The 21,557-nt window shown below is 40.5% G+C and overlaps 2 protein-coding genes and 1 long non-coding RNA gene across 9 annotated transcripts in view; 2 read left to right on the plus strand and 1 right to left on the minus strand.

Annotated features, from left to right (window-relative positions):
* pip5k1ba (phosphatidylinositol-4-phosphate 5-kinase, type I, beta a) lies at positions 1-10,859 on the plus strand. Of its 5 annotated transcripts, XM_027007137.3 has the most exons (16): positions 1-280; positions 372-396; positions 2,496-2,563; positions 2,907-2,963; positions 3,874-4,004; positions 4,255-4,372; positions 4,589-4,741; positions 5,424-5,723; positions 6,840-7,036; positions 8,159-8,239; positions 8,418-8,466; positions 8,569-8,653; positions 8,817-8,960; positions 9,202-9,337; positions 9,529-9,631; positions 10,057-10,859. In XM_027007137.3, exons 3-16 carry the CDS (start codon positions 2,543-2,545, stop codon positions 10,057-10,059), a joined length of 1,578 nt encoding a protein of 525 aa, XP_026862938.2. In that variant the 5' UTR covers positions 1-280; positions 372-396; positions 2,496-2,542; the 3' UTR covers positions 10,060-10,859. The 5 variants fall into 5 exon arrangements, with proteins under 5 accessions (XP_026862938.2, XP_026862951.2, XP_026862931.2 ...); XM_027007150.3 differs by lacking the exon at positions 372-396 and having other exon boundaries at positions 1-285; XM_027007130.3 differs by lacking the exon at positions 372-396.
* LOC145652369 (uncharacterized) lies at positions 9,575-12,194 on the minus strand. The gene is made up of 3 exons (XR_014118552.1): positions 11,676-12,194; positions 11,512-11,554; positions 9,575-9,652 (listed from the first exon to the last, which is right to left on the minus strand). It is a non-coding gene; the product is annotated as an uncharacterized LOC145652369 (long non-coding RNA).
* Positions 11,528-21,557, plus strand: part of tjp2a (tight junction protein 2a (zona occludens 2)) — an 18,731-nt gene continuing 8,701 nt past the window's right edge. Inside the window, exons 1-6 of one of the 3 annotated variants that reach the window (XM_081701782.1) lie at positions 11,528-11,654; positions 18,372-18,452; positions 19,421-19,474; positions 19,921-20,045; positions 20,142-20,244; positions 20,695-21,481. In XM_081701782.1, the coding sequence (XP_081557908.1) occupies positions 19,430-19,474; positions 19,921-20,045; positions 20,142-20,244; positions 20,695-21,481 (1,060 nt within the window). In that variant the 5' untranslated portion in view covers positions 11,528-11,654; positions 18,372-18,452; positions 19,421-19,429. Of the gene's footprint in view, positions 11,655-17,332; positions 17,524-18,371; positions 18,453-19,420; positions 19,475-19,920; positions 20,046-20,141; positions 20,245-20,694; positions 21,482-21,557 lie in introns of those variants that run through there. The other 2 variants (XM_035535251.2, XM_035535252.2) reach the window with 2 other exon arrangements.

Genomic DNA, 21,557 nt, shown 5'->3' on the forward strand with positions numbered 1-21,557 from the left:
TGTACACGGTTTATGCGCTCTCGTGAGCTATGACATAACTCAGATGTCATAAAATGGCAATGTGTTAATTAAATGTAAACTTTTTTGCAAAAGGTGTCTTCTCATCGCAAAATTGTAGGCATATTATTTAACGTCTCACCCGTGCACGAGGGCGGAGACAGCTTTGACAGGCACGTCAGTAAGACTGAATATCAACTCGGAACCAGTTTCACCAGAAAACAAATGGCTGCGCGCTAGGACGTTTATTTTAAGAACCGTTCGCATTCTACAGTGAATACGGGTAAGGTGCGATTTATTTATTTATTTATTCTATAGATTTTAATTTTGAAATGCGTCACAAATATACAATGTTCATTATTTTTTGAGGACAGAAAGAGCGAACTGTCATGAGGCAAGGTGAGTAACTTTCATAACTGCACATAGGTCAGACTACCATCAAAGTATGTAGTTTTTAGAAGATCACAGTACTGATTAGGCAGTTGGTTAGACTTAACCAAGTCACTTTATTTTAATACATAATATATCGTCATATAATCATCTCTACGGCTTTATGCAAAATTAAGGTATTCGTTCATTCATAGGGAAAAATGGTTAGGAGACTTGTTTGCCATAGAGGGAAATAAAACGAACGAGTCATTTCCTCGTAAACATGGGTGGAGCAGAACTTTTACCGTCAATGTTTGCATCTTTTTAACCGTGCCAGGTCCTGAAATGTCGCAGGGGCGAAATGTCCACAGGCAAAATTGCAAGCACGAAGTAATTCTTTCGTGCATAAGATGCTTCCCTAACTCTTAGAGAAAAGCAGAGTAATAACCAGACCTAGGCAAAGTCCACACAGAATACGCTGAATGTTTGGCTCATCTGATATATCTACCCGAAGTATAAATGTTATCCTTTCTGAAACTTCGACAATAGAAGCTATTTAACTCTGAAGACAAACCATTGCCTACTGTTGATCCGCACTGTTTACATTGGTTTCCACCTTCCATTTTAGTGTAATGTACTGTGCCCTTTAGCTAAGTTGATCTGAGGGGCGTGACATGATTGGGTTTAGATCAGGTGTCTTTGTGTCCTGCTGCACCACCAAATGCAAACATGAAGTACTCGTGCAGCTCAACCAATAGGTCTTAGCCATAAAGAGATGTTTTACTCCAGGCTGTTTCTATATGTTTGAGAGAAAAAGACATTTTTGAGCTTTGATTATCATTTGCGGAAATGTTTGCCTTGCTGTTGCTGTTCAGCCTGTGACATTTGTTTCAGGAATTATCATGTTTCGTTTGATGACTGTATAAGGTTCTCAGTGTATGAAACATATGTATAGAACATGTAGGGAATATGTATGGAACTTCACTTTCATCAGAGGTAGCCTTTTTCTTATACAGCTTAACTGTTGAACAGACAGCTGTTACAGACTGTTGTAAATTGCTTATACTCATTGAAAAGTGGTCTACAGAATAAAGGCCCTTTTGATATGAGTTTGTCAGGAACTGCTTTACTACTTGCTGCTCTGAATATACATAACAATAATAATGACTCACTTTGAAGGGGGAACCAAAGATGCATAATTCCATCCAGTTAACACTTTCATTTAGACGCTTTATGCACACACATGCATTTACCTGCACCTGGATGTTTCTGATTACTTACAATCATTCAGTTTTTTTATGTCCACAAGGCCGATATGACTGTCAACTTTCCAGGATTGCTGCAAGGCTTAACCTTTTAATAGGCTGAATTGATGTTTTGCTGCTATGTTTGTTTGAGGATGGGTTGGTGCAATCACAGTCTTAGTTACTTAGTTTACCAAAAAATTTTTGAGTTCATTCCACTATACATACGCACTGGGTTGACTTTAATAAGTCAAATCATTTGTTTAACATAATACTTGTACATCTGATACAGAACACTGAAATTTCATTTTAAAGTGCACTGTATGAGAGATTTGTTGTTACTCAGAAGGCAGAGTGTCAGTCTGTAACTGACATCTCTTCAATAAAAGCTCAGTATTTTGAGTACCATGATGTTTTGCAGTTAGTTCTGTAATTCTGAGAGAGTATTTGTGGTAACCTGTAAGCTTCCCTCCTACTCACACCTTCCATTTCATCCCCTTTCTCTCCTATTCATCCCTATTCTCCATACTCACCTGCCCCCCCCCCTATTCCCAACCTTCCCCATCAATCATCCCCCTACCCCATACTCACCTCCTTCCCGATTCATCTCCGTTCCCCATACTGGCCTCCTTCTCTCCTACTTACCCCCCTTCCCCCTACTAACCCCCAATCCCCGACCCCTCCAACTCATTCAAATCCCTGTGGCAAATGTGTTTCCTCTACAACTTCTTCACTTCCACTGTTAATTCATCTCTGGTGCTGGTACATGTTTAAGTGTTCAATGTTTTTCATTTCACTTTCTGTTTTAGTCATGTTGTTGCTCTCATTCTCATGTGTCTTCTGTTTCTCTCTCTCTCTCTCTCTCTCTCTCTCTCTCTCTCGTAGTACTCCTAGATTAATTTTTTAATGTGGATATGCAGTGGTCTTGACATATGAAAAGAGCAGCTTACAAGGTAAGGAAAGTAATAGTCTGTTAAAAGGGAAACCTTTTAACATGAGGTCAAAATCCTTTTTACGGGGACCATGCGTAACATGGCCAAAGACTAATGCTGAGCAGGTGTTATGGTGCTTACTTTTGAATATTTTTTTTAGGAGCCTCTCACCAGCAGCCATCTGCCCATTTCCTCATTTTCTTGTGAAGTTAGCACAAAGCTGATTCAACCACTGGATACTATTGTACACTGTTGAATAGATAAAGAATTTGAGATTAGTGATTTGGATATCATATATGGAATGTTCAAGATTTTCAGGTTTTTGTATTTCATATTGGACTTATTTTATTGTTGTTGATGATAGATGTCACAATCAAATGAGACTGTGAGTCGGAAGAATGGAGACAAGGATCACAAAAAGGTACGTATCACCCATTCATATGTTCTCTGAGCATGTGTCAGCAATACTGGGACTGTGGCAACAAACATCCAAAAATCCATTAAGTGCAGGTGTTATGGATGCATCAAAGTGCTGAAATGTATTTAATTCAAGATCTTTGGTTTAGAACTCACAGTTCTATAAAAGCTGCCCCTGGTTCTAAAATGTAAAAATTCCAGGAATGCCATTACTTTTAATGAAAAGATTGAATCTTTGAGCATTAGTGGATTGATGTCGCAGATGTGTTGGTCTTGAAAGCTTGGTAAATGCAGTAGGGATAATGGTGAGGCGTCTTCACATTGCTAATGTGAGACATTAAAGTGAGACATTTGAATAACATTTCATGCACACTAATAAATTTCATTCCTCAGGGTCCAAATGTCCAAAAGTACTGCAGTACTAAAATCATTTGGTAATTAGAGCAAATTAAAATTTTTATTAAGTCAGGATTTAAAATATACATGTTTAACATGTTTATAACTGTCTTTATAATTATAATTTTCTTTTATTTACTTATAATTCCATGTTGTTGTTTGCTGTTCATCCTTATTTAATTTGCTACCATGGCAAAATGTTTCTAAATATATTTGGTGGATTTTTTTAAATATTATGCACAGAAATTTGAGGTTTTGTTTATAGCAACACCTGCTTATTTCAGTTTGACTAAATTTCTCAACATTAGTTTGCCAGGGTACTGCTTCTTGGAAATGCGTGACCCAGGCCTTTACATTTCTCCTGCATTTTCTGCTTTCCGGGTTTATTCTGCTGATAGCACCTATCTTTGAGTTCACATTTGCACATCCTGTTCCTGTAACACTTGGTATGACCTGCATTGCAAAACCAGCATCTAGCTGTCTGCGGTCTCTTTCACTGCATCTGTGTTTGCTTTCAGCTTACAACGGAGGCGGTAAAGGGAGCAATTCAGCTTGGTATTGGCTACACTGTGGGCAGTCTTACCTCTAAGCCAGACAGAGATGTTCTCATGCAAGATTTTTACATGGTGGAGAGTGTCTTTCTCCCCAGGTATTCAATATTGTATAGTATTATATACTGTAACTCTATTTGCTATGTGTTAACAATTACAGTAACTGGAATATACATGTAACATGCGATAAATTGTTGTTCTAGCTCACTGTGATGATTGCCTGAGCCATTATCACATTTTGTTAGTTTTATCTGCTTTTACTAATTTCACTACTCACCAAAACTCTGCAGCTAAAACTGTAAAACTGACTGTATAGTAATGATCCCATTGTTTTGTTTTCACCATTAGTGAAGGAAGCAACCTGACCCCAGCGCATCACTATCCAGACTTCCGCTTTAAAACCTATGCCCCTCTGGCCTTCCGTTACTTCCGAGAACTGTTTGGCATCAAACCAGACAACTATCTGGTACGCATGCAATAAAAAATTTTTTTTTTTTTTAAAACCCACCTAAATGACAGCTGAAATACTCACTGCTGGATATTGTCATAACACTGCATCTTATTGCAATCTCCCAGATTGGAAGCAGATTAACTCTGTGTTGATCAGGTTATTAGGTTACTAATATCAGATATATTGCTACAGGTAAGTGATTTGTTTGTTGTTGTCGTTGTTGTTTTGCAGTATTCCATTTGCAAAGAACCTCTAATTGAACTTTCTAACCCGGGTGCAAGTAGCTCCTGGTTCTACTTAACGAGTGATGATGAATTTATCATCAAGACCGTGCAGCACAAGGAGGCGGAGTTCCTGCAGAAGCTGCTTCCTGGTTATTATATGGTAAGCCACAGTGACACTACACAATTATAATCCACTTCGAGTGTTTTCCCTCATCTTGTTACTTTTTATGACTTTTCCTACTTTTCCTGTATTTGTTAAGAATAATGCATTATTAAAGATAATAAATTATTATATTAAATTATTTTAAAGTACTTTAATAATTATAATATTTAATTATTAAAGTATTTTAATAATTTAATATCAATCACTGGGTGAAAATTGGCTGAAAGGAAAATGTTCGGATGTTCCAAGGCCATTATTATATGATGCATAAGCAGATAGCATATCCTGTGTCTCGGTGTGTCTTTGTATTGCAAAATCAAATACTGTTTTTTTGTTTGTTTGTTTGTTTGTTTGTCAGTCTGCAAAAACTTACATCTGATATGACTAATTTTATTTTAAGAACTTCGGCTAAGCTGTCTTTAGAGTAGTAAAGAAGCTACTTTGAGAAACTGTCTGTCTGTTATTTAGCACATAGAAAGGTAAGCTAAGTGCTAAGCATAGATGTTTTTGGAAGCTGGGGCTTTGGGGAAAGATTTGGGTGGAGGGTGTATACTTGAAGGAAGGAAGTGGTCTCCTTTGGTTGGTCTGGTGGAACTTAGCAAATGTCAGTCACAGATGCTTTATATGTAATGACAGAACACATTGGTTTCGACAATTCTTATGCTCCGATGTGTTGCAGAATCTCAACCAGAATCCCAGGACCCTTCTGCCCAAGTTCTACGGCCTCTACTGCATCCAGTGCGGAGGAGTCAGTGTTCGGCTCGTCGTGATGAACAATGTCCTGCCCTGTTCTCTGATAATGCACTACAAGTATGACCTGAAGGGCTCCACATACAAGCGGCGGGCCTCACGCAAAGAGCGTGGCAAGGCCTCGCCCACCTTCAAAGACCTGGACTTCCAGGAGATGCACTCTGAGGGCCTGCGCTTCGATGCAGACACGTACAACGCACTTATGAAGACGCTACAACGAGACTGCCGGGTCCGTGTCTACTGCTGGCATCACCAGTGGTCCTATAAAGTCAAATAAATTATTTGAATTTGATTGCATAGAAAAGAAAAAGTCTAGAAAAGAAGCCCAGAAAGGATTCTGTGTATGTCTTCATGCTAGGAATACACAGACAGGACAATGCAGGGCTGGATCATCAGAGGCTCAGTACTCACCAGGGATCTCTGTCTTCAGAGACTGGTGCTGATACCAGGGTTTTGGATCTGTTAATTTTAAATACAGATAATAGGTTGACTGAGGCAGATTCAGCACCGGTAATACATTTTTGCCATTGCCACAAAATGATTTAAGGTTATGCAGCATCAAAAAGGCATTCTGTGTAGAAATATAAGTGAGTTGCTTAACTTGAGCAGAGTAATACACCATAATATCTGAACTACAGTGATGGAGACTCACACCACTTCCTCCATAATTAATTTGATATATGACCATTTGTTTATAGACTAAAAGTGACAGTTTTACCAAAAGAAAAGCTGTTAAGCCATAATCAAATCAGAGAAGTCCTGGGTCATTCTTACTGGATTGGTTGATGGGACACAAGAGTCTTCACTATCTGCTTTTGGATCAAACAGTGCAAAGAATTTGACTCATTAAGGAACTTACTAAACCAGTGTCAGGCAGAAAAAAAACAGCTTATCAGCTTAATCAGTCTAAATGAAACAATAGGTTAAAAGAAACCTGCAAGGCATAATTTTGTTGGCTCCTGAAAATTGAGTCCTATTTTCATCACTGCATTGCTGCACCTGATGATGATGATGATGATGATGATGATGATGATGATGATATGGTTTATTTATATTTCATAGATCCCAGATCACTATATGAAGCACCTGTTACTGTCAGTACTCCCTAAGACCTATTTACAGAGGTAGTAATTTCCATCCATTAAGGGTGATCTTATTCAGGTTTGTTTCTATGTTAGGGATACAAGTGATCAGGGTGATATGCAAGACAGAAATCAAAACCTGTTGATCTGTCAGCCCCAAAGTAACTATGCTGTGTGGTATGGTTTTATTGTTAATTTGGTAAGGTCATCGTCTTGCTGCTGATGCTGTGTTGTCAAGGTTTTGTTACTGATGTCATGATCAGGTGCTGGAGAGCTTCAAGATCATGGACTACAGCCTCCTGCTGGGGATCCATGTGCTGAACAAGAAGTTGAAAGAGAGAGGAAGCAGGGGAGACAGCCGGCGCCAGGGGGGCCAGAAAGTCCTGTACTCCACTGCCCTGGAATCCATCCAGGGGGGGGGCAAGCCTGCAGAGCCCCCCCCAGATACTGATTTTGACACGTGAGTTGAACTGCACCATCAGTAGTTTCCCAACACCATGTTTCATTTACACTGTCTAAGGGTGCCAACCCATAGTTTTACCAAATAACAATTACCAAACATTAACAGAAACTAGTGGGCATCTTTTAGTCTCAGCATCCTCAGACATTTTATGACCTAATGAGGTACAGAGAACTTGTTTTGGCTTTTTGGCTATTTGGGTCATGTGTCAGAAGTGTACAGTAAACATGCTGGCCATTCTTAGATGTCATGAGTCATTACGTATTCTCTCATCCTGATGTTGGTGTTTACAAAGATTCTGCATTGGCTGTACATAAAACACATTTTATTAGAAACATGTACTCACTGGCCATGTCATTAGGCACACCTTTCTATTAGGTGCATTTTACAGAGGTGCACTTACAGACTCTAGCCCACCAGTCACAATGCACAGTTAGCCACTCCTTCATCACTTCTGACTTTCTGATCATAAGGCCACTGCTGACTGCTGGATATTTTATGGTCAAATGTTGAGCTGGTATGAGTGTAACAGGAACAGCAGTGGTGATTGAACTAGTACATCAGTCTTGCTTCTCAATTAATAGTCTGACACTCAGACAATTTTGAAACGTACTATTGATAAAGAATGGATGGCTCCCATAAATGGTGTATGGTGACGTGTGCTGTGGACTATAGATGGGACCACTGAATGGTGTTTCTAATAAAGGCATGATTCTGTTGAAGTAGGTGGTTTGTATTCCTGTTGGTAGCAGTTAATATTCACCAAGAGTCTGTAAATCCTAGTTTTAGTCAGAACTGCACAGCTATCTTCTAATCTTCTAGTGTTTCACATTCCTCAAAGCTAATCTCACAGTGCTCAAGGCTATTTAAAAAAAAAAAAAAAAAAAAAAAAAAACAGAAATCTGTTTTGCCAGGAGCCCTACACAACATTTAGGCCTGATCTGGAACTATACTGGTCTTGCACTATACTCTTGGTATTTTCCATATGTCTGACTTGTGTGTCTAATAAACCAATCTATTCTAGGGAAAACAATTAAATGTAATGATTTATGCATTAATTTAAAAAGTATTTTGCATATTTAAAACATAGCTTCGTGATTAAGGTGTTTCTTTTTTTATTAGAATGGGTGGGATCCCAGCTAAACACAAAGATGAAAAGTTGCTGATCTTTTTGGGAATTATTGACATTCTACAGTCCTACAGGTATGGGTCATTTGGCCAGGAACAGAATAAAAATGACACAGACAGTGTTCAGAGTCAAAGAGGAACATGGCATTTCACTTTATCAAAAAGTGAAGTATAATATGTGGATATGATGTGTACTGTAATGTAATCAGCCCCGAATATATTGTTAAATGATTGTGTTTCGTGTCTGTCAAAGATTTATCAAAAAGGTTGAGCACTCGTGGAAGGCCCTTGTACATGATGGTGTAAGTTGTTTTATTTAACATTTTATTTAAATATATTTTTAAAGATGCACGTTAGGTCATGTGTAATTTCTGTGGTTTACACATCTGTTTTCTGCATTCTAGGACACAGTGTCTGTCCACAGACCAAATTTCTATGCTGACAGGTTCTTGAAGTTTATGGGTGACACTGTATTTAAAAAGATCCCACGTGAGTGCTGGCTTCCTCCCCATCATAACATGTCTTCACACTGCCAAAACATAAATTATTTAAATGTATAAAATGATATTATAATGACCAAAAATGACCTTCATCCCACCCTCTATGTTCCTGCCTCCTTGACATCCATCTATTTCTCTCTCTTTTCTGGAAGTAGCAGTCCGAGGTGCTTCCAGCCGGAGAAAAAGGAACTCCATCCAGCCAACTAGGTCTGTGTCACATGAAGTGCTCCCAACTGTCAAGGAAGAGATAAATGAGGAGAGGAAGGCACAGAGTCTGGAAAACCTGGATGACACAGGCAATTATCTTATGCACACATTCCTAGAGACATTTCTATGAGTTATGTCACCTTTCAAGATTCTTTACAAAAAGTCTCTTTGTATGAGCAGTCTTTTTTTTGCAATTAGAGCCCTAAATACTACTTCAGTCTTCTGTTGATTGGCAGCCAGCCACACTGCATGAGTTTAAATTAGTATTTCCATTTTAACACATCAAAACACATTCACATATTTTGAATTGCTGTTGTCTCTACATGGCAGGTTTGGGCTCATGTCAGAAACCTGATGTAATTCTGAGCTCTGCTCATTTGGATGAGTCAGTTTCAACTGCTGCTTTGTCCTCCATCTCATCGTTGGATGACATTAGGCTCAAACTGGAGGAGGACACAGACACTAGGTGGTTTTCAACGGCCACGTTATTACCATTAATATGTATTAGCATGATAGAAAATGTAGCTGTGTATCTATTCTCTCAGATAAAGATACTTGGCTACATTTACTTCTTGCAGACTCATTTGCATAATCCCATCTACTTCATTTATTTCATCTGTTTGTTTTTTTTAACAAAACAAACGTCTGGGGCAACAGAAGTTATCAGACCTCCAGCTCCACGTTGGCAGCAGAAGACGGCACTCACCCATGTGTGTCCACCCAGAGCAGCATTGCTGAGTCTGTGCTTGATGTTTACTTGGTGAGCAGATGCCGTTTTGTACTAAAAGAGAGGCATAAGAATCTTAAGTGTCTGCTGTTATACACTGCCTCAGACAAACACGCAGACACAAGCAAGTTTGTTTGTTTTTTGCTGAGTCCATATCCCAGCTCAGCATCACTAAATATGTTCCTTTGTAACACTGCTCTTGTGATACTTTTGTTACATCACTGATTACTGTTTCTCTATAATGCGTGCTTTTCCATGGGCTTGTAATTGTTCATGTTATGAGACATGTCTGCGTAAGAAATCAGTTGAAGCATTTTTACGCAGTTACTCTTGTTTCTACATCACACAAAATTGGCAGTCATTTTGATGGCACTACCAGTTCTGACAGCATAAACCTTTGTTCTTTTTACCTTGAACGAACACTAACTTTATATTTGACACTTTTTTTTTTCTTTTAGTGACATGAAGTTCACTGAAGTGGACCTCGCAACTGAAACCTCTACTCAATGCTTAAAGCAAACTGTCTTAAAGCAAAGAGACATATGTGCTACAGTGAGTGCAATTACTCTTGCTTTCTTATTGCTGCTAATACAGAAAGAACTGAGACAGACCTTGTTTGAAACAGCTAAGGGAACACCACTCTTTCTTCACTTGAAGGTGTGAACATGTAACATATGTACCAATGTTTATATGGGTGGTATTGTGTCCTGTTTGTGGGTCATGCCTCTCTCCCCCAATGTGCCATCCATGATTTTACACAGCCGAAATGACGCAGGGTCCCTGATTCAGAACCACCATGCTGTTTTAGGAAAATCACTCAAGCATTCATTAACTGCAGCAAGACCAGAGATGCAACTCTGTATCACTGATTTATAAACATTTTGATAAGATCCATGTAATTGTTCTGCAAATATATTTACATTTATTCTGTTCAAAAACCATTCTTCAGAATAGTTAATGTGGGTACTATTCTAAGAAATGTCTTGGAACCTCTTTGATACTCCATTTGCAGTTTAACGTTTCCTGCATGCCAGAATTTTTAATTATTTGATAAGTATGAATGTGTTTAAATTAATGATCAGTTGGTCATTTTGATGTAAAAACAATGTATTATGTGATGGTTTTCCATATTCAAAGATTTGTATGTTCTTAATATAAAATAATGGTATCTTCAAAATACTTATTTTCATGACATTTGAACAATATATTTTATGTTTGTGTATTTATAGAAAATCTAAATTATGTTGCTATTAAATGATCTTATCTATTTAGGAGTTTGTCATTTATTTACTGCTGTAGTGTCCTATCCTGTAGGCCCTTCCTGTCATACTGGATTATGTTAGTCAAGATGATCAACATTGACCATTTTAGCTATGGGTGGGGCGTGATTACTTATGAGTGCTCCATTCTCTCTGTTTTGGAAACCCAGCAACATGCATAGCTTAGCATTTGAAAACGAGTGAAAATTGCAGAGCAGAAGAACCCCAGAATTGGAAATTGTATTATTGGCAAATTTAGTCTATGTTTTTTTCAAAAGTCTCTCCACTAGGAGGCGTGATTGTATTGGGATATTTAACATGCCGAGAATGGGAATTACAGGAAGTAACGAAGTATTGTACAAAAGGGTCTTCTAACGCACTCAGTGGTCTGTGACTTTACTGTTAAAATAGCCCAGACATTTGAATTGTAAAAGCCTCAAAACAAAAGACAACAAATGATATCTTTAAGGTGGATTCTGTTTCAGTCGCGTCTCAAATTTTACATGGTTGTGGGTGTACAATGTTTGAAATTGTGTTTTTGATTTAAGCTTATCTGTCTGTCGAAACTTCACGTTTGTTTATACACACGAGACTAACCTGAAAGTGTGGTCACGTGGTTGGTTACGTATAGAAGAGAATTCGTCGTCCACTCACCTGCGGTGTCAAGACACGCCCATACCTGGAAGAGTCAGGAAACCTGAGAGTGTGTAAAAATTCGAATCGTTTAATCGCTTCGGCCACATTTCATACTTTACATAATATATAGATCAACTACAGGACTTATAAAAGACGTCAAGGTACGTTAGGTTTTTTATTACCTGGTTTTGCTTTTACGGGCACTTTTCCTGAATTTTCGGTAGGGCTTCGATTGACCATTGTTCTTGGTAACTATTGTGTAAAGCTTGTAGGCTGTACTTGTTTTATCTCGATGGTTAAATTTACTATAGGGAGAGGTTGTTGTTTACTTTTCGGCTATGTGACTAGGCTATAGGTTACTGGGTTTTCTAACGAAAGTAAATTGGTGTACCACCTAAAGCTGCACTGACAATGGTACAACTTGGGAAAGCTATGCGAAGAATGTTAGAAATACGACGTTGTAAGAGGAAGCACGGTCGTGTAAATATTCCTTTAACACTAACTTTAAAACGTATGAAACGTCCGTTAGTGCATAAATGCGTAAAAGGTTCTGGAACACGGATCCATAATCACTTTTAGTGCCCGAAAGTTGATAGCCAAACCACTCCGACATAACTGGAGCAGAGTATGAAGACACGTGAGCTATTGCACTGAACGAAGTAGTTTTGTCAGATTTAACTGATTAGTTAAATTGGCCTACATTCAAAGTAATTATTGAAAACTAACATGCACAATTTCCTATTTTCAAAAGTGTACAATTACCCACTGTGGGGAACTATGTTGTATGTTTTACAGTTTGACATTTGGAAACGTGTCAGTTATTACAGCGTTGTATTAAGCATGTTTTGGCATCTTTGGTCTTTTAGAAAATCGGGCTACTTTACTGATTATGTAACTTACAATTCATTCAATTTGATCTCTCAGTAATCTCTTCGTGTATCTCTCTGTCGCTCTAGAGTGTTTGGACATTCGGATTCTAAAGTGCTATTTCAGATCAAAAGTTGGTAAAACTTGATCACAGCCCTCGTCCAGCGATATATTAAACATATACACAGGATAAGATGTATAATAGTTTATGCAATTAAGGGCTCCATTAGATCTTCACATGGGGCCCTGCTCTTCTCAGGGGGTCATCAGGTAGGCACCTCCCTTCGTCAGTGTTTCGTGGAATTAAGCTCGCGACACTTCCAGAAGGCTGGAAAGTGAGGTCTGGCGTCCTAGCCTCACCCCTCCAAGCTCTTTAAACACTATGGCACGGACAACTTGTAAAATTCATGATGACCTTCCCAACGACTTAGGCTGTAACCAGCCCCAGTGACACTGTTAAAGCCTTCTCAGTGCCAGCAGTTTCATATGGATTTGACCTATTATATCAGCTAATATTTAGTTCACTCCTAATGTTTAATTCGTCAAGCTGTTTGCATTGTTTTATTGGATTTTGCGATTTTTCAGTACTGCCTGGGAGCCGTGAAATAGAATAGCCTGTGATTTTTATGCTGAGTAAGTGTCTGACAGGAAATATTACATATGAGCACTGTGTACCATATGCTGTGATCCTGCATTAACGCTGCATGTGGTGGACGCCAATGCCGGCATTTCATGAAAGACCCTATGTACGTATCAGGATGGTAATGCACATCGCTGTTAACATATGCACTTACACTTGTGTGAAGCCAAAATAATAATACATATTCTAGTAATAAATTGTTCTTTCCCCACTTTGTCACACAGGAACTTGCATCTTGGATCGATTGCACAGTTCCATAAGTCACTTTTTTGGGCGCATGTTTGCAAAATGTTAGCCATTGGGTTCATCCATTTACTGCTTTTTAATATTTCCATCGATAAAAAAAACATTAAAGCAGCTAAGAACAGAGCATTTCACGGACCAGGTGCACATGCAAAAGGGGAGCCGTTCTTGTAAGAGAGTTTTTATCCATGCAGGCCATCACGCGACATACATTTTTCACGATGTTCTCAGTGTTCGCACTCGAATCACGCTACATACATGTTCCATGTCCCTTTATTAGAGCTACACTGGTGCATAATAGTAATAACTATTATATTACTAGCCTCCATGATGTACACTGCAGTTATTTCCCCGCCATCATGACTTCTGAAAAGGACACAATAAGTTGAAGCAGTCGTTACAAAACAAACCAATCAGGCATCCCCGCACGTGGATTCTGGAGCAGATAGCTTCCAACTTTGCAGCGGATCAGAGCGAACTCTAGACCACTGATTTCATTAGGACCTCTGTACCGTTCCGGGACTCGAACACCCCTTTCACATTTGACCAAACATACCGAACTCGCAGAGCAAGCGCTCCTGAAAAAACCCTTGTGTACCTGTGTAAGGGCATTTTTACACTTGAAGTTTTTTGTTTGTTTGTTTGTGGGTCCACTCCTCGGGCTCATTCCAGTTCAGGCTGAGAAAGACGCTGCTTAAGACCAGGCAACCTTTTCAGACAAGCGCTATATGTATCAATACACTGTTATGAATGCTTATTTGTTTAATTCTCACTCTGGGTCCCATCAGCTACAGTTAGAATTGACTATCTGTCAGTTTTGTATCAAAAAGGGAACTCCCCATTATGTGATAGTTCAAACACAGTACACCCTCAGTGCTGGGTTTCAAACATCTATGTGGGAAGTCAACGTTCAGCATGTTGGCGGCAGCAGCAAGTAAAGCCCATATTCCTTTGCATGAATGTATGTGCACTGAAATAGTTAACATCCATTATTTGGAATGAGCACTTTTCAGAAAGTTGCACTGGACAGATCAAGTACAATGCTGCTGACATTAATTTGCATATTAATTAGGTCTTTAAAAATGTTTTAAAAATGGAATGGCCTCTGTCTTTAGGATAAAACTCAGATGTAACTTCATAAAGGAGAGATATGGCGAGAAACAAGAAGTGTCTAAAGGTGTTGACCATATGTGGTTTGAGGTTCTCAGTCTGGAGGACACGGAGGCTGCATGATGGACACAAAATACTAGAGTTGCAACTATATTTCACTTGCAGTTAAAAACCCTTGATGTGACATGAATAAAGATTGCTTTACGTTATTGTGACCAAAGCTATTAATAGCTGCTGCCTCATGGGGAGGCTGTGACTGCACCAATCAATATCTGGAATGTCTGAGATTTCTCAGGATGTGCACAGCAAACACTAAAAATTCTTAATTTATTACAGGGCTTATTTGCATATTAGAGCTGTCTGTCCAGTGCAAAAGCTAGTATGGGGATAATTATTTAAGAAATGATATAATGTGCATATCTAGCACATGAGTAGTGTGCAATTGTTCGCTGCCACAGCCTAACCAAATAGCCAAATCTGTGAGACTGATGTCTGAAAGTTTTGTTCCAACCCAACACCACCTGCAGGCAAACTGGAAGAAGTCATGTGTTTCCTGCAACTCTGCCTTGGATTTCTAGCAGCAGCAGCAGACATCTGGGCTCCAGGAAGTAGTGTTTCCCGCCGCCTTAGTTGTTCCTGTGTTTTGGTTTTTGAGGAGATTGAAAATTTTCTTACCGCACTATGGTGCTAATATACTAATAGGCTATACAATCTCCAAGTTAAGTAGGCTCACACACAGATGTAAATGTATATGTAAGGTCTGTGGAAGAAAGATCAAACGTGCAACTTTTGATGCAATTATAGCTGCACTATTTTCAGTGTAAATCTTCCCCTGCATGAACAGGACACCTGTGGTGTTAGTCAGGTCATGTATATATTGACTCAGATTTAGACTGTAGTTGCTGACTTAGAAGTTTTCCTGTCTTTCCTCAGAATGAAATCAAATACAGACAAACATTGAATTAAACAATAGACAAAAGACAACAAACAAGCCTCGGGTACCAGAACAGCACAACATGACAAAAACGCAGTGACTAAATGTTAAAGATTTAAAAATGTCTAGTGTAGATCCTTTTGTAGCACAGGGTAAACTGTTCCATAGTCTTGGGGCTACAACAGAAAACCCCAGTCCCTTTGAAGTCTATCCAAGACCTTGGAATGACTGATTGATTAGAGGATTTTAATGCCCTGGAAGTGGAATTGTATCAGAGGAGGTCTGACAGGACTTGAAACCATGTAGGGCTTTAATAATATGGTCATAAAGTCAGTTCTGTATTTAACTTGGAACCATAGGTAACCACGTTTTGCAAGCACCCTCTTTTTTAACTACTTTGTTTGCTGAAGAGATATTCTCTCACCAGTCATATCACAACATCTCCAGAGCTTTGTTCAAAATCCAATGGCTTTGTTAACATAACAGGGTGTAAAAGAAGTGGCACTAGTGGCACTCAGTAGGTGTGTGTTGATTTGGGCCTGTCGCGTCCCTTCCGTTTACCCGTGTGTGTGTCTACCGTGGGGTCTTGCGCAACACAGGTCTGTAAAGATTCACTGTCACAATCATACCCCATGCAGGAGAACCACCACTACATAATATTCGAGCAGAGATCCAGAGAAATATGTAAGGGTGATGCTATCAGCATGCACAGTGTGGTGCCTGTGTTTATCATTCTCTCATTCCTGAAGAGAGTAAAATGTGCATGAGTAGAATGGGCTCTAGAGAGCGAACAAGCGTGCCAACCAGAGGAGACACTGATACCATTTTGCACAGGATAGCACTGGAAACAGGGGATTGTCACATGCAGGGTGCGCAGGCTGGTGCGTATTAGCGGATTGTGGTTAATGTGGTGTAATGTAGTGTGTGACACACCTTTTTAGTCAGGAGAGGGATGAAGCACAACCGAGTGGGTGCAGTGCATGTGAGGGTGAGCAGGAAATCCAAAAATGAAATGTAAGTTCTTCACCATCGGGCAGGCAGGCATGGGGATCTCACCCCCAATGGACAGGGAGGTGCAGCCTGTGGGGCATAAGCTCTGGAGGGCCATCTGGGGGAGCGAGGAAGAGTAGGGCCAAGAAAGTGATCAAAAAAGTTAGATGAGCAAAGTGACATGTCCCTGTATCGCATGTTTACCATGCTTGCCTTGTGTGCCCCGTGTTTCTGTTTTTGTTATGGCATCTGTGAAAAAAGATGGAGCTGCATTGTACAATATTAGCGTTTTGTGCTAAGAAGGCTTGCATACTACTCTCTCTCTGTATGGTCTGTCCAGTGATAGTCTTTCAGAGCACTGGAGATAGATTTATAGTGATTATAGTTACTAGGTTATGGGCCCTACTCTTTTGGCTGTCCTTATAAAAACAACAATAAACAAAAGTCAGGTTCATGCTTGTTTTTTCCTGTTTTTGCTGCCCTTCGCCAGTGTATTTATTAAAACAGATTTATTTACCAAGCATGTGCCCGCCTGTTATGTAAGAAATTCAAAGGGAAAGGGTGTTTTCTTAGACTTCTTATGTCCCTGTTTTTGTGGCTTAAAAACTCTTTTCGAGGCGTATCACCCAGGAAAAGCTCGCTGTGTTTAACATTCTGACGTGAAGAGCACATTTCATTTTGGATGTTGCGTTTCTATACGTCTGGCTCCACTGCGCTGTCTGCTGGGGTCCACTGTACCCTTCCACCCTGTACTCGGATAATTTCACTTCTGGATCTTATCGGCTGTTTGGCCATTGTAGAGCCGGAAATTTTGGAACAGTCCATTTTGCTGAATACTGTAGTATGTGTAAACGTTTCGTCGTAAATGCAGTCATATATTAATCATATACCAAGTTATTTTATCCCGGGTTAGTCTGAACTAGCCGAAAGAATATATTAATACATAATTTAAAGGGAAAAATAATGAGAGTTCCCCCCGAATATTTCTTTGGTGCACTCGGGAATTAGGCTACAGTAGTCAAACAATAGCTGTTCAAAGTTTAGTTACTGGTAGTGTTATCAGGTATTTCGCTGGAACAAATTAGCCACGTGTTAATAAAGAGTTTAATAAATGTTACTTTGAAGTTTTTATATATTTTTGCAATCGTTATTGTTTACAATTATATATACCCGTACATCTGGTATTATGCCCGTGCTTGTGGACAGACTGGCCTTTCTGAATAAAAACGTAGAGGAATGCAGCTCTGTGAGTATTGTTGAAACGAATTAATCAGCAACGTGTGTAAAAGACCTTAAAATGTTGCGACATAACCGGGACGTGGGCTGCGAGGCTAGAGAAGCCAAGCCGTGTAGTGGGTGGGCTAGACCGCGCCGCTGCAAGTTTGCGGTAACACGTGCGACGATGACGGTTCGTCCACCTGCTGCTGGCTCAGACCAGCGCGGTAGATGCAACAAATGTAACCGAGAAATGCATTTTCCCAAGACTGGCGCCGTGAACACCTTAAAGGACAAGGACGCTAATTTTAGACCCGAAGTTACTTTGTGCATATCGATTTGTCACGTGGGTGTCTGACATGAAATAAAGAATACGAGTGGCGTGCTAGGTAAAGTTAATGCTGCTCTGCGTAAGGGAACAACCCCTGATCATTTATAGGAATTTTCCAATGTAGGAAATTTTCGAGGAAAAAAAGGAATCGTGGCGTTTGTTACATTTATATTGCATTTACGGCATTTAGCAGACGCTGTAAGAGACTTACAAAAATCACTGTTAGAGAATCGTCCCTAGCGCTGAAGTTAATCGCCGATAGAGGGCAGAATGTACTGCAGCTTTTGAATCGTTTGTCTTTTTCATTGTCAGGAGATAATGTGTCCTGCTGGCAATATAATGTTTTGTTTAGTTGTACAGTCCACAAAGCCTTTTCTGAATTGTCCTTGTATTGTGCACCTGCATTGTATATCCATTATTGCAGTTTCACTGTGGCTGACTGTTTATTTCAGTGTGTTAATGCATTTCAAAATTCTGCTTTCCACACCTTTTAATGGAAAATCCTTTCTGTAAAGCATATTACTGTCTCGCTATTTGTTTTCCTTAAGCTACCTTTACATGAAGGCCAGCTGGATCTGCATTCTTGCTAAATACCCAGGAGTCACGCCGCCTGCTCCATCTTCTGGGAGGTGTGTTGGTGTTTTTTTTAAACCTCTAGTTGATGATGACACCACACAAAAGGGAGCCAAATATCTTCCCAGCACAACTATTTAAGCTTCATGTTTTAAGGTTTTTCAGCTTGATTATTGCTCACAGAGATGTTGTTATGAACCATAAACATGCCCAGCAGAGGGATCTGAGTATCAATACTGGAGAGCCGTGTTATGCATGGTGACAGCACAGTGACCTCTTGTGATAATCCTTACTGCACTTACGAGGGTAATGGAGCAAGTCGAGATCAGACATGCTGCCCTCTGAGTCCTTTTTTAGGGGTAGTGGAGTTTTGATACAGAGATACTGTGGACAGGCCACTTGCTGGCTGGTGTGATAAAGTATTAAATGATAGATCAGTTATTGTTTGCATACATAACTGGCATAGAACCAACCTGCAACACCTGGCATTTGTATGTACTTAGACAGGCATAACTTGTAGGGTGTTGTCTGTAGGAGTTTTCAGTGTGACATGGATGGTCACACTTGGATGGTTTTGCAAAACACTGCATGATGTGTGACTTGTAAACAAGAATTGCTGGCAAACACTCCTTGCATCTCAATAATGGGAAATACAAAATTGTTAGTGTAGTAGTGTGTGCTGGATTGTCGGATAAGGTTTATTTAGGAAAATAATGTATTGCATTTCAGAAAGTGGGCCAAGAAGATAAAAAACAATACATAATCATTTTGTAAGTGTGCATGCGTGTGTGCTTGTTACTATGTAAGCAAGCTGAGGGAGAGCTTAACTTCTTGATGTATATACGCATGTGATTGTCTTTATACCCTCTGACTCAGCAGGTAATGCACAGTACCAGTTTTCCCTCATACCTCACTGCTTCTTTTCTCCACACGAACATTTATGGCTTCATGGTGAGGTTTAACGGCAGCTGTGAAATCTTGCGCAATCCATCACTTCCTCATAGTAAGTTTCCTTGTTCTTCAGAGCACAGTTATGGAGGAGCTGGTGTGGGAACAATACGCAGTGACTCTGCAGCGGGTGAGTCGGCATTTCTCCCCCACACCATTTGGTGCAGTGCAATATCGAAATCTCCAGTGCATCTAACCTGGTGTTCAGTTCCACTGTAATCATCTTAGCTGTCTCTCTGCCCATCACTGCATCTGCCTGTTGATCTAGCTATAGCACATTGCTTTATTAATAACTCACTGGCACTTTTACAAAACATATCCAAAGAAATGCAGAATCAAACGTGGCCCCCGCCCCCATCTAAAGCCCTCGTTCTAAACAGTCCTGACCCTTTAGCCTCACCCAATCAACAACCTGTTCATTCCATTACGGTCTCACCGTAGTGCATGCACACTAGCTCGCTCTCTCAGCCATCTGGATAGACAGGGCTAGTGCAATAGGTTGCATGCACAGCTATGCATGTTTATATATGGCTTATATGGTGTAAATCTGAATTACACCATATTTTCTCAATGTAGGACTCCAAAATGGGGTTTGGAATAGCTGTATCAGGTGGGAAAGACAATCCGAATGAAGAGACCGGAGAAACATCCATCATCGTCTCCGATGTGCTTCAGAGAGGGCCTGCAGATGGGCTACTGTTGTAAGAACTGCATCAGCATTCAGGAATGTTGCGATCTCTTTCATGTGGATTGCCGTCACTGCACATTCACACTGGTTCTGTTTCTTTTGGGCTCAGCGAGAACGACCGAGTGATCCAGGTCAACACCTGGCCCATGGAGAGTGTGCCTCACTCATTTGCTGTACAGACTCTTCGAAAGTGTGGCAAAGTCGCAAAAATAGTGAGTAGGACATTTTTTAAAAATGTGTTTTAAGTAAAATATTTCACAAAAAGAAAATCCATCGTGGTTTCCGATAAAATATTGTAAAAAATACTCCCATACATTTTTATTCTTGTGGCTTTATAAGACCCCTTTGAACCTGAAATTGGTTGGTGTTTCATGCCCCTTTGAAAACCCCCATTTGTTAGGTCATTCACCAAATAAAAAATATTATTCCAAACAAAATTATTCCAAACAAGGACAAAACATTTCAAGAAAAATCTTTATTCTTTTATTGTGTACTTAAATTTTCTTTTCATGAGTAAAATGTCTTTTTTACAAGATCACATTCTTGTACTGTACCTGGTTATGATTTATGTTATGATTGTGAAGCGGTATTAAAAGTAAAAAATGCTGGGAATTTAAAATGTGCTTTTGTGATGGTTTCTCCTTCTTGCCTGCCTTCTGCAGTTAGTAAAGAGACCACGGAGGATTCCCATCAGCCTAGCAAAGCATGCACCCTCCCCAGACGCCCGTGTCTTCAGTAACCCCGACTACGGTGACGACTATGACCAGGACCGTGGCAGCATGTACAGCGGGCGTATGGACTATGACACTAGCTCAGAGCGAGGCTATCCGGACTCAGAGTATAGCTATGAGCGTGGCCGCCCACGGACCCTGGAGCGGGGCATCAGCCCTGAGCGACAGCACAGGAGGGATGGCAGTCGGGGCCGACAACTGGAGCGGGAGCAGAGTCCCGAGTTTCAGTACCGGCGGGATGGTAGCCGGGGGCGACAGCTAGAGCGGGAGCAGAGCCCCGAACGTCAGCACCGGCGGGATGGTAGCCGTGGGCGACAACTAGAGCGGGAGCAGAGCCCCGACCGCCAGTACAGACGGGATGGTAGCCGTGGGCGACTGTTAGACCGGGAGCATAGCCCTAAGCCACGTCGCCGCAGCCCCGACCGCCGCTATCGTAGCGAATACACCCTGGACCGGGACTACAGCCCAGACCAGAGCTATCGCTCTAACCGAGATCTTAGCCCAGACCGCCGTTACCGTAGTGACTACACCCTGGACCGGACACACAGCCCTGAGCCTTCCCGTCGCATCCCAGAACCAAAGAGGTTTGATGAGATGGCAAAGAGGAGCGGCAGCCGAGACCGCCTGGAGCGCTCGCCCTCACCAGTGCCACCGCAGAGGACGGAGGCCCTGGAGAAACCGATCAGTGTCATGCTTCAGAAGAACAGACCCAACGAGGGTACGTGGGGGTCCCATCACACACATCATACACCCAGGCTGCTCTGTTTAGTTCAGAAATCAAAGCACTTTCACAG

The sequence above is a fragment of the Electrophorus electricus genome, chromosome 19, assembly GCF_041902795.1.
Source record: "Electrophorus electricus isolate QZ-2024a chromosome 19, ASM4190279v1, whole genome shotgun sequence".
Lineage (NCBI taxonomy): Eukaryota > Metazoa > Chordata > Actinopteri > Gymnotiformes > Gymnotidae > Electrophorus > Electrophorus electricus.

Bases quoted from the DNA above. Each gene is read 5' to 3' on its own strand.
- pip5k1ba (XM_027007150.3), top strand. From the start codon at position 2,543: ATGAAAAGAGCAGCTTACAAG. The intron at 2,964-3,873 runs GTACGTATCACC...GTTTGCTTTCAG, and splicing joins GAGACAAGGATCACAAAAAG to CTTACAACGGAGGCGGTAAA. The intron at 8,961-9,201 runs GCAATTATCTTA...TCTACATGGCAG, and splicing joins GGAAAACCTGGATGACACAG to GTTTGGGCTCATGTCAGAAA.